General features: G+C 46.5%; 1 protein-coding gene across 7 annotated transcripts in view; it reads right to left on the bottom strand.

The window, feature by feature from the left end:
• DNM3 (dynamin 3) overlaps nt 1–19,436 on the bottom strand; it is a 241,736-nt gene that overhangs the window by 210,814 nt on the left and 11,486 nt on the right. For all 7 annotated transcript variants that reach the window (XM_033961013.1, XM_033961014.1, XM_033961015.1 and 4 more), the window contains exons 3-4: nt 8,207–8,356; nt 7,824–8,027 (exon numbers count right to left, since the gene is read on the bottom strand). In XM_033961013.1, the coding sequence (XP_033816904.1) occupies nt 7,824–8,027; nt 8,207–8,356 (354 nt within the window). The remainder of the gene's footprint in view (nt 1–7,823; nt 8,028–8,206; nt 8,357–19,436) is intronic.

The following is a 19,436-nucleotide window of genomic DNA, read 5'->3' as shown; positions in this document are numbered from 1 at the left end:
AGCTTAAAGATTTAAAAGAGGACATGACTGTTTCTAAATCTTCAGTTCAGAAGCTTGAGCAAGATTTATCATCTTTTAAACAACTTCAAAAGTCCCTCATTAAAGACAACGTGAATCTTAGAAAAGTTGGTCCGTATTTGGTTGAACTGGGAACGTTGGATTTGGCAATATGGCTCTTAGATAAATGTTGCTGTTTCTCTTTTACCCAGTTTTTTTAAGCTAAATTGTGATTTTTTTATTTTGATTAAGATTATAAAGTTTAATGAGTGGGTGGGAAGGAGGTTTGACGTATATGACTATATGGCATTAACCATCCAGGATAAGGACCTGAAATAACATATACATTATAAGAGGTTTTATGTTCTGAGGCTGTGCCATGGTATGATACTTCAACCTCCTAGTTAATATATTACTTAGGAGAGTTCTCCAAGGAATGGGTTACTGTTTGAACAGTTTGAGTAGCATGTGAATTATTTGTGGGAAGATATGTATGTGAGTTATATACATTGATTTGTTCTAAAGTCCTCAAATGTTTGACTTTTTTTTTTTTTTTGTATCCAAAAAGACCCCCTTTTGATCTAGAATTATATTGTGGGTTGGATATAGTGAGAAGTGATCCAATTTGGTCTTTTTCTGACTCCCAAACCTCTGGCATGAAGAAAAAAGCTTAGGAGAAAAACATTTTGAGGACATTGGATGCCTGTTGAAAGGTACCGGCTCACATTGATGGTACAGTGGAAGCCATCAAAGAAAAAACATACCCGGTTGATCCTGTATTTAAATCAAAACCAAAAGAAAGGATCCAAAATGGCGGGAAAACTAACTTACAGGCTCTACACCCCTGTTAGCTCCCGCAATAGATTGTCCAATTGGTAACAAATAACAAGAACAAAAGTGTCACCTTATAGGCTCGATACTCCATGGTGGAATGCTGAAGTCTGCAATGAAAGGATACATGGACATCCAGAAGTTAACGTGCTAATCCATACATGGGCACCGACATAGAAGAAACTCTGGACGCCAACTGTAAAGCACTATAAGCAGTCAAGTATGTGCCAAAAATGTGCAGTTGAAGACATGGAGGAATCTAACTGACAGACTCTACATCCATGTTAGATTCTCCACGGTAGACCTTAAGAAGCAGGAATAGTGAGACGTCTGCTATGTAAGGTCGGATGTAAAAAGAAGTGGAGGAATCCAACTTTACAGGCTCTACACCCATATTAGATTCCTCACCAAAGTTAAATTATAAGGTCCGTTTGGAAAGAAAAGTCTCTCACTGGAAAAACCGGCAGGTACAATGTTCAGATACTTTGATGCAGGAGCATCATCCACTTCGGTAGTGGATGGTAAAGGAACAGGATTGGAGCCAACCTGGAGCAACGAGTCCAAGAGAACAGAAGGAACGATGTTGCGACTTGCGCTGATCCGGTGTCGGAGTCTCAGACCTTCCTCGAATCCATCGAATTCCTGCCAGACTTGGAAACAGAAGAATTATTCAATAGAGCAGAGAATGATGCAGGAGTGACAGGATTGGATGAACATCGAGAGTCCTTGGAACGCACCAATAAAGCATCGACGGTACCAGAGGAACTGGCAATGGTAGACAGACTGTGCCCGTTCCGGTGCTGGAGAGGTGAACGTCGGGAGAAGTAGCTGAATCTAGTCTCTGAATTCCCTTCTAATCCGGTGTGGAAATTCATCGTTGAAGAGGAAGTCTGACAGTGATGCCTTGATGCAAGCGTTGATGGTGATGACTGTGTCAAGAATCCTGACGATGCATCGTTGCAACATTGACAGTACCAGAAGGTCTTGCAGCCATATCGGTACCAGAGAAGTCTGCATCTTGGTAATTAGATAAAACTTGTCCCATACTCCTCACCAAACTGAGAATCAAGCTTCTGTTCGAAAGTCGGCACCGGTACCTTTGGTCTGCTCGCCGGTACCTTTGGTGCTGTGACACATTCCAGAGAGGATGACTTAGAAGTTGCATCACCCCTCAATGTTGGAACTAGTCGCTTAAGGGGTTGTTTGCTTAGCCAACATGAATGGACTCGATGCCTTTGTGGCCTGCAGCCCTATCTGGGCAGTTGTTGGACTGAAGCTGGCTTACCGGATAAGTTGACACCGAAATTGATAATGTTACATCGGTCAGTGCAGTCATCAATGTCTTCGATGTCAAAGGTGTCGATAATGACACCGAACACTTTTTCTGTTGAAGGATTCACTGTTTGTGGTGCGCTTTTGAAGAGTGGAACCCCAGGCACTGTTGTGTACCTGGTGCGGATTCAGGCAACAGATAAATATTACTTATAAAAAAACGTTGACGGGCGTGACATGGACGGGAAGATCACCTCAGCTAAATTTAAGTCAATGTCCGAGGTGAATACACAAGGCTCGGCCGGAAACTCTCATCAGACGCTGAAGAAAAAAAAGAGAGAACCCTTCTTTTTTTATCTAACCTTATGTTAAAATAACCAAACAAAAGAAAGAAAGGAAAGATTTGAACGCGACAGCAGGAAGGAAAGAAAAAAATTCCAATGAATGTTGAGAAACGCAACTTTTCCGCTCTGCGGAAAAACTAAGAACTGTGGAGCTGCGCGCCTACATCGGGCAGGAAGGCACTCGCGCATGCGTGGTGCGGGCTATCGCAAACTTTCTAAATTTTTTAAAGTGGCGATGCACTTTTAAATTGTCCGTACTGGGGCTCCGTGGATGATGTCACCCACATGTGAGAATATGCTGCCTGCTTGTCCTGGGATAAAATAAGTTACACAAGACATAGCCAACCTAATGCAACATAGCTATTAAAATTAAAGAACTATTTAGCAAGTCAAATAATTTCATTGTTAAACTTGTCCATTTTTTCATCCAAAAATGACAATGGATCAGAAAAGATGAAGAGCAAACTTCTTTTAAAATACCCAAAGTGGGCCACATTTCACCTACAGCAGGCTGCTTCAGTGGCAGCGATTGTTAAACAGACAAATCATAACATATATACATACAATATAAACCAAGTGAAGTTATATAAATATCCCAAAGAAATGATAGACTGTACTTAAAACAGATAATATAATAAATATTACTATCACAGTATAAATTTATAAAAAATATACATAATAAATCAAACATGCAAATCTTTAAATGACTTGTCAAGTGCGCTAGAAGTTTTTAGCACAGGCCTGCGTAGTAAATGCTCCAATGCTAATTCCTTTGAGCATCAGAGCACTTACCTCGCCAGCCTGCGCTAAAAATCTCTAGCACAGCTTGATAAAAGAGGAGGTAAGTAACTAAAAGCAACTTTTCAGTGCATCATAAGAACATAAGAAGTTGCCCCCAGAGTCAGACCAGAGGTCCATCTTGCTCAGCAGTCCGCTCCCGCGGCGGCCCATCAGGCCTAGTGCCTGAACAGTGGTCCCTGATTAATTTTGTAACTTACCTCTAATCCCATCCCTATAATCTACCTCTACTCTTATCTGTACCCCTCAATCCCTTTGTCTTCCAAGTACCTGACGCTGAAACCGTGGATTGAAGACAAAGTTTTATTTTATTTTTCTTTCCAGCTTATGATTTATCTTTAATCTTATCTATTGTTTTGCCTTTTGTCTTTGTTTTGTTCTATTTCTATCATTTAAATTTCTCCAGAATTCTACTGTTCAACGGCTCCCCCTTCTGCTTCTATTCCTTTCTCTCCTCTCTTCTACCTTCCAAAGTATTTAGATCAATGCTGTCTTGTTAAAATGTTTATTTTATTTTTATTTTTCCTCTAACTCTACTTTTCACTTCTCTATTACCCTCCAGGTACTTTAGTTAGATTGTGAGCCTTCGAGACAGTAAGGGAATTTTTCAAGTACCTTTCTTATTTCTAATCTTAATGTATATTTTCTGTAAACCGCTTAGAACCTAACGGATGTAGCGGTATATAAGAAATAAATTACATTACATTACATTACATTACATTACATTACATTACATTACATTACCTATCCAAAGCTTCTTTGAACCCCTGTAGAGTGCTTCTGTTTATCACATCCTCTGGTAGCACGTTCCATGTATCCACCACCCTCTGTGTGAAAAAGAACTTCCTGGCGTTTGTTCTAAACTTCTCCCCTTTCAATTTCTCTGAGTGCCCCCTTGTACTTGTTGATCCCCTTAATTTGAAAAATCTGTCCCTGTCTATTTTTTCTATGCCCTTCATGATCTTGAAGGTTTCTATCATGTCTCCTCTAAGTCTCCGCTTTTCCATTATAAAACACCTTGAAAATATTGCTCTGTTTTTCAGATACAAAACCAAGTGTCAATCATGTCATATAACCACATATGTAAAGGTGATTCTAAATGTACATCTACCCTCAGTGAAGAAAAAGACTGCTGGCACCCTATAAGTATTACAACCAAATACAAGTCAACAATTGAATTCTGACTTCAACACTTAAATCCATGCAATAATCATTAAAATTCAGAATTAAAAAAGTAGCAAAAGCAGATGTTGCTGTTTTTCTTAATTCATGTGCTCATATCTTGCAACTGCCACTACCTTTTCATTCTGTGAGTTTTATGGGTTAGTGCATGGATTCAAGTGTTAATTTTTCAGGATTCAATTGCTGACTTATATTAGGTTGTAATACATATAGTATGCCAGCAGTCCTTTAAAAGTTGCTTTTTAATGAGACACTTTTATGATGCACTGAAAATCCAAGAACGCGGAGGCAAGGGAAGGAACCTAACGGAATAAAAGAATAGAAAACTCTATGCTCTACTAGAGGTAAAAGTAGAATTCTGAGAAAACTCATATGTATGGAGGTTGAGAAAATAATAAATGACCTCCTAGAGGCAGGTGAATTTAAGTACAGTGGTACCTTGGATTACGAGCATAATCCGTTCCAGGAGCATGCTCGTAATCCAAAATGCTCATTTATCAAAGCGAGTTTCCCCACTCACTGGTCTGTAGTTTGCCGTTTCTGTCTTGAAGCCTTTCTTGTGGAGTGGAATGACGTTAGCCTTCTTCCAGTCCAACGGGATGCTATCTGAACTAAGGGAGAGGTTGAAGAGCGCTGACAGCGGCTCCGCCAAGACATCACTCAACTCCCTGAGCACCCTGGGGTGCAGGTTGTCCGGTCCCATTGCCTTGTAAACTTTGAGCTTTGACAGCTCCACGTAGACACTGTTGGGCGTAAATTTGAAATCGCTAAATGGGTCTACTGAGTCAGCCCTTGTCTGTAGCGGAGGTCCATGCCCCGGCGCTTCTTGGGTGAAGACAGAGCAGAAGTATTCATTTAACAATTGGGCTTTTTCCGAGTCCTTTTCCACATAGTCTCCGTCTGGTTTCCTTAGACGTATTATTCCCCCTGAGTTTTTACTTCTGTCACTGATGTACCTGAAGAATGATTTATCTCCCTTCTGGATGTTCTTTGCTAGAGATTCCTCCATGTTGAATTTAGCCTCCCTGACTGCTGTTTTGACGGCTTTTGACTTGGTCAGGTATTCTGCTCTGGAGTCCTGTTCCCTTGATTGTTTGTAAGAGATGAATGCTTTTTTCTTTTCTTTGATGAGGTCTGAGATCTCCGCAGTGAACCACTGTGGTTTATTGTTTCTATGGCGTTTACTTACCAGCTTAACATAACAGTTCGTCGCTTCCTGTATGGTGGCTTTCAAAGTCGACCACATTTCTTCCACACTATCGGTTTCTGCTTGGTTTTGTAGCATCTGGTAAACAAAGTCACCCATCTCTTGGAAGTTTGTGTCCTTGAATTTGAGGACCTTGGTTAGTGTTGCAGATTTAGTGAAGCCTTTCCCAAGATTGAACCATATCATGTTGTGGTCGCTGGAGGCCAATGTGTCTCCCACCGAGACCTCTGTGACACTTTCACCATTGGTAAGCAACAGGTCCAATATTGCCTGATCCCTTGTTGGGTTCAACACCAGTTGCCTGAGACGTGCTCCCTTCAAGGAGTTTAATAGCCTCCTGCTGCTGCCAGACATGCTTGGGGTTAGGGACTAACTTTTTAGCAAATGTTCTGTACAATCTGGTCCGCTTGGCTTCCTGCTCAGTGGTTGATCACCAGTTTTTGGCAAATACAGCTTTCAAGAAGCTGTTGAGTCAGCTGCCCTTTAGGGGGAAGGTTGCTTTTTGATGAGGACCTGGAGAAGCTGATTAAGAATATGGAAGAGGCATGGTCTCCCTGGCTCCCTGAACTGCGGCATAAAGGTTTTAAGCATTCCTCTGCTTCCAAGAGGCACACTAGGGGGTCAGGGTGGTTTCGGTTTGCCCCCTGCTATACATCTCAGAGGGTACACAGCCCAAGCAGATCCTTCAAGCAGGGTTCTTTATGAAGCTCCAGGTCATAGACTTTAAAACTGCTCCCAAACAAATGTCTTTTTGTAAGCCCCAGTCGCAGGTGCCCAACTTGACAAGCTGGCCAGTGCCCATGGACAGTGTGTGAGCAGGTCTGGGGTTACACCAAGGACAGTGAGGCTAATCCAGTGCCACCAACAAGACCAGATGAGGATGATACACAATCCTACGCAACCACTCAACCCCCTAAAGGCCACAGAGTAAACAGAGTAGCTCCGTTATTGGCCAAGGCTGAAGCATAGGATCTATCCCCTGAGCTGTCAAGTTCCTCCATCGACTGATGAACTCCACTTTCACATTGGCTCAAAAAGCCATCAAGTTGAACTGAGAGGGCCCCCAGCAATCCACAATGAGCTGAAAGTCCAGCTCCCACTCTCCTGAATCCAAAAGAGATCAACTTGAAAAAGTCCATTTGCAGATTGAGCACCACAGTACAACAGTACAAGCTACCACCTGCTGGAAGGTAAAGAAAAATACTGGATTGTTCCAGAGGTCAACACACAATATAGTTGGTAATGTCACTGGTTGAATTCAGTTTTCTTTACCTCTATCTGCTGGTTTGAAAGGATAACACCTGCTGGTTCAAGAACAGCTTAAGCTGAAGCTAAGAAATCTAATCTAATCTTCTTTTTCTGCGTCGCTCATACCTAGGCAGGCTCAAGGCAACTTATAGAGAGGGGCGAGGATGGAGGAGGGGGGAGAAGAGAAGAGGTAGGTAGGAGAGGGGTGGAGAGGGAAAGAGAGGATACAGGTGATTAAGTATCAAATAGATGAGTTTTCAGTTTCTTTCGGAATATGTTGTGGTTAGGTTTAAAGCGCGTCAAAGATTTCTCAGTCCAAATCAAAGGAAGCACATTCCACCAGAAAGGTGCTAAATAATTTTAAAAACAACCCTTTCTATTAGCCATCAGATGAGTCATAGCCAAAGCATCAATATAGATGTAGAACAAAGTCCTAGCTGGAATATAAGGATGCAATAAGTCTGCAAGTGTTTGAGGAACCTTTTCTTAATACACCCTCTGTGAATAAAAAACATTAATTTGAACAGAATAATATACAGTATTGCACAGGTGATAATATTCATAAAGTGGGGAGACAGGTATGTCATACCTGTGAGCTCTAATATTCAAACAGAAATATTCTGTAGCTCCTGTAATATTCTTAAATTCGTGTGATTCCCACCAATATAGTGTTTGATCCATCTCAGTCAATGCAGTATTAAAAAGGCGTTCTCATCCTCAGAGCTCCTTATAGATCTCAACTTATGTGATGTCGCATACCTATAATCACTGAACGTATATTGCACATCAGTCAAAACACCAAAATATTTAATAGTATCAATCATCGTTATCGTTGTCACCCAAAAGAGTCACTGGCATACATGAATTTTCTTTCTTCTCTGTTATCCAACAAACCTCAGTTTTCCCTGTATTCAATAACTCGTAAGTTGTGTTGCAGACCTTACCTTGAGGATCCACCTCTTTTGCAAGTTTCAGTGCATCCGAGTTTGCAAGATCAGTGTTAGCTGGTGTCACAGCCAGTATCAGGCAGTTATCATGACAAATGAACTGCAGAATCATGTCTCTTATCTGACATTCAATATCCACAGGCTGGTCCCCAACTGGTACTTTGGTGATTCCAGGCAGATCAATAAGCGTCAGATTTAACACTATATAGAATTGCAAAAGAAAGCAAAAATTTAAGCATTCATCAGCTATTGAAAAAATGAACACTCATCCTATTAATTGCTATCTAAAGGTAAATTTGATTTTAGTTCTCTTCTTGGGAATATTAGACCACTAATAAATTCATCATAAGAGGACACCACTCCTCATTTTCTCTACTAACCATTTGGAGAGTAGACTCTCAAATTAATGGGGATAGGAGAAATTCCTTTATTCGCTCCTGTTACTCTCTCTGTTTCTGCTTCTATCTCTTGTCGAACTTCATCAAAGTCTGTAAATTTCTTTCCTTTGCAATGAAGAAATTCTGCATATTCTGAAATGAAAAACAGAGCATCTTAGTTCATAAAATCTAAGTCATTTCAAATTTCACTGACAGGCCAACCAACTACTACAACTACTTATTACTTATATAGCGTTGAAAGGCATACGCAGTGCTGTACATTTTGACATTTATAGACCAGTGTTTCTTAACACGTGGTTCATGTACCCTTAGGGGTATGTGAGCCGCTTGTTGTGGGTACGCGGTACTGGCCATTGCCAAGGATATTGCCTACCTGCCCGCTCGCCGAAGCCGGGAATCCCTGCTTCCTGCCTGCCCCCCTCCGCCGAAGCCAGGGATCCCTCCTTCCTGCCCAGTCCCTCCACCAAAGCTGACCCAGAAGACTCAGAGCTGATGTCAGAGGAAAGCCTTCTGGGTCAGCGGGGGGAGGGGAGGTCCCAGTTACCTCCTGCCTTCGGTGAGACTTGATGGAAGGACATGTCAACGGCTCTTTCACGCTGCATGTAGCAAACCTGGAAGCCTACTCTCTGACGTCAGAGCTTGTGGATTAGCCATGTGCAGCGTGTGAACCACTGCCTGTGCGTCCCTGCAAGTGCTGCTGAAGGCAGAAGAAGCAGCCCAGTTGGAGGCCCTGAAAGAAATGAGTGCGGCTCGAGCAAGTAAGGAAGAGAGGAGACATGATCTGGTACAAAGGGAGAAAGGAAGGGGGGAAGAAGTGTGTTGAAACATAGGAGAGGCATGATTTTGGGACAAAGGTTGGAAGGCAGAAAAGGGGGGCACCAACTCGGGATACAGAAGGAAGGGAGGGGTCATGAACATGGGACACAGTAGGGAGGGATGAGCGGGGCACTAACTTGGGACACAGGAGGGAGGGAATTGAAAGGGAGAATTGTTGGGCATGAGTGTGTGAGTGAGAGGGAAAGAGATGGTGTACATGGGAAAAGGAAGAAAGGAAAATTGTTGGGCATAGAGAGAGAAAGAAGCGAGGTAGAGAGGCATGGGGAATAGAAGGATGAGAGGGAGAAATGTTGAATATGGTGGTGAAGAGAGAACAGAGGGACAGATTGAAGGGGATGCAAGGAGGAGGAATGTTGGACATAGTGATGGAGGGCGAGATGTGGCATTGTATTGGAGAGGGGTGATTAGAAGGATAAATGGGCATGGGGCTGGTGGGCAGTAGTGAAAAATGCTGCACATGATCTGGGGGATGAGAGGGGGAAAATTTTTCCAATAGGGGTGGAGGAGAGAGGAAGAAAAGTTGGACATGGAGAGACAGAGAAAGATGTTGGTTGGAGAATGGAATGAGGTCCGGAGGAGGGAAAGCGGGCAGGAGGCAGAAAGAAAGAAATGTTGGATGCACAGTCAGAAGGAAGTGCAACCAGACACTCATGAAATCACCAGACAACAAAGGTACGAAAAATGATTTTATTTTCAATTTAGTGATCAACATGTGTCAGTTTTGAGAATTTATATCTGCTTTCTGTGTTTTGCCCTATATTTGTCTATTTTTCTATAGTTGTTATTGAGGCGACATTGCATATTTTAAAGTCATCTGCCTTGACCTCTTTGAAAAAAAACAAATAAATATAAATGATAACTAACATTTTCTCTGCATACATTGTGCTTTTTAAAATTTTGTGGTTACCATTATGTATTAATAAGGTTATACTGTGTGTATATGGAAAATGAATGCATTACGATTAGTACTATTATTATAGGGGTGGGGGTCTGGGGCAGAGCTTGGGCAGGTCTGGGGCGGAGCTTGAGCCAAGGTACTTGGTTGATATTTGTTAGACTTAGGGGGTAGTTGGCTTGAAGAAGTTGAGAAATACTGTTATAGATAACTTGGACAGATAGACATGTCATAGGGTTGGGGATGCAGAACCCAAGGTGAGAGGAGTTAGGAGTCAAAAGCACTCTCAAAGAGATGGGCTTTTAACTGGGCCTTGAACATTGCCTGAGACGGAGCCCACAGTAGGGATTTGGGCAGCTTGTTCCAAGCATATAATGCAGCAAGGCAGAAGGGACGGAGTCTGGAATTAGCAGTTGAAGAGAAGGGCACATATAGGAGGGACTTACAGCTGAGCGGAGCTCACAGGGGGGATCAAAGGGGGAAATAAGTGAAGAGAGATAGTGAGGGGCAGCTGAGTGAGTGCATTTGTAGGTTAGTAAGAGGAGTTTGAATTGTATTCGGAAATGGATGGGAAGCCAATTAAGTGACTTTATCAGAGGGATAACATAAATATAGCGACTCTCCCGGAATATAAGTCGTGCAGCTGAATTCTGGACAGATTGGAGGGGAGCGAGATTGCTAAGCAGAAGGCCTGAGAGTAGCAAGTTGCAGTAGTCTAAGTGCGAGGTGATGAGGGCATGGATAAATGTTTTGGCAGTGTGCTCAGAGAGGAAGGGTCAGATTTTGATAATATTATAAAGGAAGAAGCAGTAGGTTTGAGCAACATGTTGTTATCTGGGCAGTGAAGGAGAGAGAGGAGTCAAAGATGACCCTGAGATTATAAGCAGTCAAAACAGGAAGGATGAGAGTGTTGTTCACAGAGACGGAGAACGAGGGAAGTGGAGATGATTTCCTTTTCTTCTCAGATACTTAAACTTTAAAATGTTTGATATAAGTTGTAAGTCTACAGCCAAAATTCAAATTCAGCTACTCCATTCATTTGGTTGATGTACAGCAGACTACAGCAGTTAGAATTGCACAATGTAGATCAATAATTACATGATGACATAGGTTACATCACTCATTCACAAAAAAAGAGAAGATAAGATGCAATTTCCTAGCCAACTGGAAAGGTTGATAACTAACAGGAAGGCTGGGCTTCTTTGGTTGAACTGGCCTACTGGTTAAGTAAGTGGCAGTGCTCATTATGCTGCCAAGCTGCTGAGTGAGCAATGTTCAGATTCTAGAATGGGATTCTTAGCCACTGGATAAAGTGATAACTAATGGCCCAACTCATGATACATTCTTACAAGGCTTTTAAAGGAATTGCAGTCTAGTTGAGATAGTCAGAAGACATGTTCTTGCAAAAATGTTTTGATGGTCACTTGAGTAAATGCAGAAATGAATTCCTTCTTGCCATTTTTAGACAAAAAAAAACCCCAAACACACCGGTAGCCACATTTGAAAAACAACTGGATATGAGTTTAAAATTGAGAAGTAATCCTAGTTAGCTACAAATAAAACATTTATGGCCCTGTAGATTGAGGGCAGGTCAAATTGAGCTGAAAAGACAACACGGAGAAAAAAAAAAGATACTACAAATTACGCTTAATCAGATCTTTAACAAAAGCGCTGGTTAATTCATTCACTTATAATATCAAGGTTAGATTACTGTAATTCATTATATAAAAGCATCTCTCAGAAAGAACTTAGATTACAAATAATTCAAAACACAGCAAAAAAAATTATCACAAATTCAAAAATGTTCAACCATGTGACCACCCTTCTGAAAAATGCACATTGGCTTCCAATTTCTTATAGAATCACATATAAAATAACACTAATAATTTTCAGAATTCGACTTACAAATTCACTGATATTTCTCAATCGTCTTCTTATACCATACACTCCATCTAGAACATTAAGATCAACAGAACACCATCTTCTGACCATTCCCCTCAGCGTGACTCCCCCATCCTCCCTTCTTCACCAGTTACCCTTCCCCTCAAAGCCCAAGCTTGTCAACTGCTTCCCTAACTGCATATATACTGAAACTGCACTATATCCTCTCTGTACAGCATCCCGAATTGTATAGCCACTGGAATAGCCCAATCCTCCTTGCCGTATCCCATTCCCTAAACTATACTACACCATTCTTCTTGTAACTCCTCTGGAAAAGTCCAGAAGTCTCTTTGTAATCATCCTGGAAATGAACAGATAGCACAGTTACTTACCGTAACAGGTGTTATCCAGGGACAGCAGGCATATATTCTCACATGTGGGTGACGTCATCTACGGAGCCCCAGCGCGGACAGCTTTTCAAGCAAACTTGCTAGAAGTTTCAAGTTTGCACACTGCACCACGCATGTGCTAGCCTTCTTGCCACTAGAGGGCGCATCCCCACCTCGTGGTCCTCAGTTCCATAACATAGCAAAGAAAGCCATCCCCGGGGAGGTGGGCGGGTTGTGAGAATATATGCCTGCTGTCCCTGGATAACACCTGTTACGGTAAGTAACTGTGCTTTATCCCAGGACAAGCAGGCATGATATTCTCACATGTGGGTGACCTCCAAGCCAACCAAAAAAGGGCAGGTGGGAGGATGGCAAATTATGAAAACAGGTTACGTAACACCGACTGGCCAAACCGGCCGTCGCTTCTGGACAAAGTATCCAGACAGTAGTGAGAGGTGAACGTATGAACCGAAGACCAAGTGGCAGCCTTACAAATGTCCTCCATAGGTGTAGATCGGAGGAAAGCCACAGAAGCTGCCATCGCCCGGACTTTATGACCCGTAACGCGACCCGCAAGCGGGAGACCAGCCTGAGCGTAGCAAAAAGAAATGCAAGCAGCTAACCAGTTGGACAAGGTGCGCTTCGAAACCGGGTGTCCCAAACGATTAGGATCAAAGGACAAAAATAATTGAGGAACCTTCCGATAAGACTTGGAGCGTTGGAGATAAAAGGCCAACGCCCTCTTACAATCAAGGGTATGAAGCGCCGCCTCACCAGGATGAGAATGGGGCTTCGGAAAAAACACCGGAAGGACAATAGACTGATTGAGGTGGAAATCAGACACAACTTTAGGTAAAAATTTGGGATGGGTGCGGAGAACCACCTTATCATGATGAAAGACCGTGAAAGGAGGATCCGCAACCAAGGACTGTAACTCACTGATTCGACGAGCAGATGTGAGTGCAATCAAAAAGACTACTTTCCAAGTAAGAAACTTAAGATGCGACTTGTCGATGGGTTCAAAGGGAGGCTTCATAAGCTGAGCCAAGACCACATTAAGATCCCACACCACCGGAGGAGGTTTCAGAGGAGGATGGATATTCACTAGCCCCTTCATGAAACGTGTCACCAGAGGATGAAGAGAGAGAGAACGACCCTCAAGATGCCGATGGAATGCTGCAATGGCACTGAGATGCACCCGAATGGAAGTCGTTTTCAGGCCAGACTCAGACAAATGCGAAAGATATTCCAGAAGCGAAGCCACAGGCACCGAATCTGGTTGCAGACTATTCAAAGAACACCAGGAAGAAAACCTGGTCCATTTCTGAGTATAGCAAAGCCGAGTCGAGACCTTACGCGAGGCCTCCAAAACGTCCCTCACGGCCCGAGACACCGGAACCGAAGTCAGAGGGAGAGAAACCAAGCAGTCAGATGTAAAGACTGAAGATTGGGATGCAACAGCGAACCCCGACTCTGAGACAGCAGAGAGGGAAACACCGGTAGAAGTAGAGGTTCCCTGGTACTGAGTTGAAGAAGTAGGGAGAACCAGGGCTGCCTTGGCCACCGAGGTGCAATGAGGATCATGGAGGCTCCGGCCGATCTGAGATGAACCAGCGTTCTCAAAATCAGAGGGAACGGTGGAAACGCATAAAGGAACCTCCCCTCCCATTCGAGGAGGAAGGCATCCGCTTCGAGACGATCCGGAGAGTAGATCCGAGAGCAATAGAGGGGTAACTTGCGAGTCTCCGGAGAGGCAAACAGATCCACTTGAGGAGTTCCCCAGCGGTCGAAAACCTCGCGAAGTACTCGGGAGTTCAGAGACCATTCGTGCGGCTGGAGAAGACGACTGAGTTTGTCTGCAAGCTGGTTCTGCTCTCCCTGAATGTAGACCGCCCGCAGAAAGATATTCTGGGAAATTGCCCAGTCCCAAAGACGGAGAGCCTCCTGGCATAGAGGCCAAGAGCCCGTACCCCCCTGCTTGTTGACATAGTACATCGCTACCTGATTGTCCGTCCGCACGAGTACTACCTGGTCGTGCAGCAGGTGGACAAAAGCTCGCGCCGCCAGAAAAATGGCGCGAAGCTCCAGCACATTGATGTGGCACCGACGGTCCTCGGCCGACCACAGAGCCTGCGTCCTCAGACCGTCCAGGTGCGCTCCCCACGCGTACTCGGAAGAGTCCGTCGTCAAGACCTTGGTGTGAGGAGGAACGCGAAACAGCAAACCCCCTGACAAATTGGAAGAGTCGGTCCACCAACGGAGCGATCGACGTAAACAAGGAGTTACTGATATCCGGGAAGACACCGGATCGCGATCCTGGCGCCACTGCGACGCCAGAGTCCATTGCGCGATTCTCAGGTATAAGCGAGCGAACGGCGTGACGTGAACCGTCGACGCCATGTGACCCAGCAAAACCATCATGTGCTGGGCCGACACCTGCGACTGCCCTCGACAATGCCGACTCCACCGAAGCAGAGTCTCCCGCCGGGGCGGGGGGAGAAAAGCGCGAAGGCGAACCGTGTCCAGCACGGCTCCAATGAACTGGAGATACTGCGCCGGACGCAATTGAGATTTGGGGAAGTTCACTTCGAACCCCAGGCCCTGTAAAAGACTGATAGTCTGTCGGGTCGCTAAAATAACCCCCTCCCTGGACGGGGCTTTGATCAGCCAATCGTCCAGATAGGGAAAGACCTGTAGACCCCGCGAGCGCAGGGCCGCCGCCACCACCACCATACACTTGGTGAATACCCGAGGGGAGGATGCCAGCCCGAAGGGAAGAACCCGATACTGCAGGTGCAAATCCCCGACCTGGAACCGCAAAAACCTGCGGCAAGCGGGATGCACCGGAACATGGGTGTAAGCTTCCTTCAAGTCCAGGGAGCACATCCAATCCCCCTCCTCCAAAAGAGGATAGAGAACCGGGAGCGATAACATACGGAACTTCTCTCGGACCAGGAACTTGTTGAGCTTCCGGAGGTCCAAAATGGGGCGTAAGTCCCCGGTCTTTTTGGGGACCAAAAAGTAACGGGAGTAAAATCCCAGGCCCATCTGATCGCGAGGCACCACCTCGACCGCCCTGAGGCTCAACAAGGCCCTGGCCTCCTCCAGGAGAAGGGGCAGCTGGTTCCGATTGGGAGGGCAAGCCCCGGGGGGCAAGTCCGGAGGCGGACAGAAGTTCAACGAATAGCCGTCTGAGATTATCCCGAGCACCCAGGCGTCCGACGTGATCACCGACCAGGCCCCGGCAAAGGCCGTCAGCCGACCCCCGATGGGGAGGGGGTGGCTCGATATTGCGGTGGGGGCCCGCCCCCAACCGCCTATCCCGTCAAAAGGACGGCGCGGCCTTAGCGGCCCCCTGCGCGGCAGGTTTAGAGGGGCCGCCTCTACTCTGCTGGGGCTGTCTTCGAGGGGGCGGTCTGGAGAAGGCCGGTGTGGACTTCTGAGGGTATCTCCTCGGAGGCTGCCTGAAAGGGCGCTGAGCAGGCGCCTTAGGCTTCGGCTTCACCAGAGAGGCCAAAGAGCGTTCCTGTTTGGAAAGTCGCTCCGTCGCCGCATCCAAAGTGTCATCAAACAATTCCACGCCAACGCAAGGCAAATTAGCCAGGCGTTCCTGCAAATTGGCCTCCATTTCGAGGGTACGGAGCCACGCCAGCCGGCGCATGGCCACTGCACAGGCTGAGACCCTCGAGGCGAGTTCAAATGCATCATAAATCGCGTGGAATAAATAGAGGCGCAGCTGGGTCAGGTTGGAACTAAAGGTGGCGAACCGGTCCCTATGCGACTCAGGCATCACCTCCCGAAAGGAGGGGAGGTCCTTCACCATCGTACGGAGGAAGGAAGAGTACGAGAAGGCGTAGTTCAGGACCCTGGTCGCCATCAGAGAGTTCGCATAGAGACGGCGCCCAAATTTGTCAAGGGTCCGGCCCTCCCTACTAGGCGGGACCGTCGCCGAGACCCGGGAAGGCTGAGATTTTTTGACTGCCGATTCCACCAGAAGCGAAGTGTGGGAAAGTTGGCCCTTCTCAAACCCTTTGATGGGAAGGGTGCGATACTTAGACTCCATTTTGGCGGGGACCACAGCGACCGTCAATGGAGCCTCAAGATTCCTCAGAAAGGTCTGACAGAGGACCTTGTTAATTGGAAGGCGCGGCGACTCCCTGGGGGGGGCAGGGAGATCCTGCTCCTCCAAAAACTCCTTGGTGTAAGTGGACCCTTCCGACAAGTCAACACCCAAAGCCGCAGCCATATCCTGCACAAACCTCGTAAAGGACGAGGGTTTAGCAGGAGGAGAGGGAGACCGAGACTTCCCGGCAGAGCCGAAGGGAGAGGCCTGGTTGGAGTATCTGGGCTCCCTACCCGACCCCGACCCCAAAGAGACACAGTCCTGCGACCTCGACGGAGTCGGAGACCGGGTGCGCCTGGAGGAACCCCTCGGGGATCCCCCCGGGGTCCGAGGCACCGAGGTCCGCCCCTTCGGCCCGGGCGAGGAAGCCCGAGAGCTCTCCCTGGCCGGAGACCGGAACAAAATGGGGTTATCAACCCGCAAATCCCGAACTTGCAAGGCCCCGCCCCTGGCCGGTGACGAGCGACCACGCCGCCGAGGCGAGGTCCGAGACCTCTTAGCCTTCCTCGGCTTGCGCCTCGCTCGAGACCTGCCCGAGGGAGACGAACCCCTCGAGGACCCCGAGGACGAGGACGAAAGTCTTCGTACTCGGCGCCCCTTGTCCTTCGGCCGCACACTACGCTCCGGCGGATCTCGCGAAGCCGGGTCCGAGGGAACCACCGAGGTCGAGGCCGTGGGCGCCTCGGGAGCCAAGGCCCCGGTACCCGAGACCGAGGTCGCCAACTGCGGGGCCACCGGGGCCGAAGCCTCCGAGGCCGAAGCTGCCGAGGCCGAAGCCTGGTGCAGCTGGTCAATGGCCCCGGTGAGCTCCGAGGCGATCAACGCCCGGAGCAATTCCTGGAACACGGGGATTGACATCCCCTGCGGCAAGACCTGCCGCTGCTCCTCAGAGGGCGACCTCGGTCTCGAGTATTCCCTCGGGGCAGCGGACGATGGCAACTTGGGCTTCACTGAGGCGGACCCACCCGCCGACGAGCCCGAGGATGGCTTCTTAGATGGAGCTGAGGAGGGAAGCGGAGACTTACCCGAGGCCTTGGAAGAGGGCAGCTGCTTCGAAGGCACCGAGGCCCGAGGCGACGCCGACGGTCCCGAAGCTGAGGCCGAGGCCGATGTCGAGGCCGAGGTCAAGGCCGGGGCCGAAGCCGAGGCCGAACTCGAGGCCTTCCCCGGCGGGGACTCCACAGAGAAAAGTTCCGCCATGCGGGCCTTTCGGCGTTTAAGCGCCCGCTTCTGAAAGGTGGCACACTTATCGCAGGATGCCGTCGGGTGTTGGGGCCCCAAACACCGCAAACAGCACCTGTGCGGGTCAGTAATAGAAAGGAGTCTTTCACAGCGCCCGCACTTTTTAAAGCCCGTTACGGGCCGGGACATGGGCCCACAAGCGAGCCGGGAACAAGCGAGGTTCCTCGGCCACGGCTACCGGGAGCCCCCGGTAGTAACGAATACGAAGTTTTTTTTTTTTTTTTTTTTTTTGAAAAAGAAAGAAACAAAGCAAAAAGAGACGAAAAAACGCAGCGACCGTGCGAAAAACCCCACACAGCCGCGGCGACAGAAGGCAAATTTAGCACAATTTCTCCACAGGGCTTCTGGCTCCGCGGATGAAAAAGAACTGAGGACCACGAGGTGGGGATGCGCCCTCTAGTGGCAAGAAGGCTAGCACATGCGTGGTGCAGTGTGCAAACTTGAAACTTCTAGCAAGTTTGCTTGAAAAGCTGTCCGCGCTGGGGCTCCGTAGATGACGTCACCCACATGTGAGAATATCATGCCTGCTTGTCCTGGGATAAGTCTCTTTTGTAATCCGCCCAGAACTGCAAGGTTGAGGCGGAATAGAAATCAGTAATGTAATGTAATGTATTGTAATTCCTTCCTTAAAAATTATTGGTACAAGGAGGTCTGTAATTTTCTCAGTGACAGCCCCACATCTTTGGAACGCTTTACCAGGGTACTTGCATAATGAAACGTCATTGGACAGATTCAAAGGCTCCCTAAAAAGCTTCCTGTATAAGGATGCCATTGAAATATAATCTTGAGGATCATGAACTTTTGTTGTTTATATTTCTTCTATCTTACTCTTGACTTTTAGACTCAATGATGAAGACTTTCTTATATTATATCCTTTGATTTTTGATATCTTTCTATTTTATCCCTTATGCCGCCCGGTTGTGTTATCCCTATATGTCCTTTCTTTACTATAATTATTGTAGTTCTTCCCCTCTTCCCCTCTGTACCAGTCCTATGGCTTGTATGTCTGTCTGATATTGTGTCTATGTATTGTACTGTTTCCCCATTTTAGAAATGTAATACTCTTTGAAATTTATGACAGTGCATGTACATCAAATTTTAAATAAAAACTTGAAACTTGTGCAGTGTGTTGGAGGGTCTCTCGGTGGCTTCTTGGCGTGTAAGTGGCACATCATGGAGGGTGTGAGGATGCGCATCAATGGGAGACAGCCCCTGAGGACATCGGGCGTGCGCTGCAGAGGTGGTCGTGGTCAGTCTACCTCGGAACCAGCCAACTTGTCTGGAGGGCCCTGCGACGATCGGAGGGATCTGTTTATGGATGGTCCCGATCTGTGGTGCAGTTGCTGGCTGCCTGAGTGATAGGCTTGCTTATTATCACTGAAGTCTCAACAGCCTACTTTGAACTGACAAGGACACGGTTTTCTACCGTTTTGGACTGCTACTATGTTTTTTTTTCAGATTGGACTTTATTTTATGTTAGTTTGTTTATTTCTCCCCCGCCCTTATCCAGGGCGAGTTATATATGAACATACAAAATAGGACATTAACATTCGTCGTACAAATCCATACAATACAGAAACATACTATAACAAATTACATACTTGCATATAAAATCAAATTGCATATTTATTACATACACGTCGCATCAACGACGAATATCATTTAAGGCAAAAACTGGCAAAACCCAAGCATACATCAAAATATAAAATTACATAAGGCATACAAGATGCCTCGATGGCAGACATCATTATGCCAGATAAAACAGACCAGACCATCAAACACCTCCGTGACCAGCACTCAGCACTCAACAGTCATCACTTCTTCTCCCTCAACCTAGCTCAGACC

Source organism: Geotrypetes seraphini, chromosome 10, assembly GCF_902459505.1.
Source record: "Geotrypetes seraphini chromosome 10, aGeoSer1.1, whole genome shotgun sequence".
In the NCBI taxonomy this organism is placed as follows: Eukaryota; Metazoa; Chordata; class Amphibia; order Gymnophiona; family Dermophiidae; genus Geotrypetes; species Geotrypetes seraphini.
Note: the sequence above shows the minus strand (reverse complement) of the source record. Positions and strands in the feature narration are given on the sequence as shown.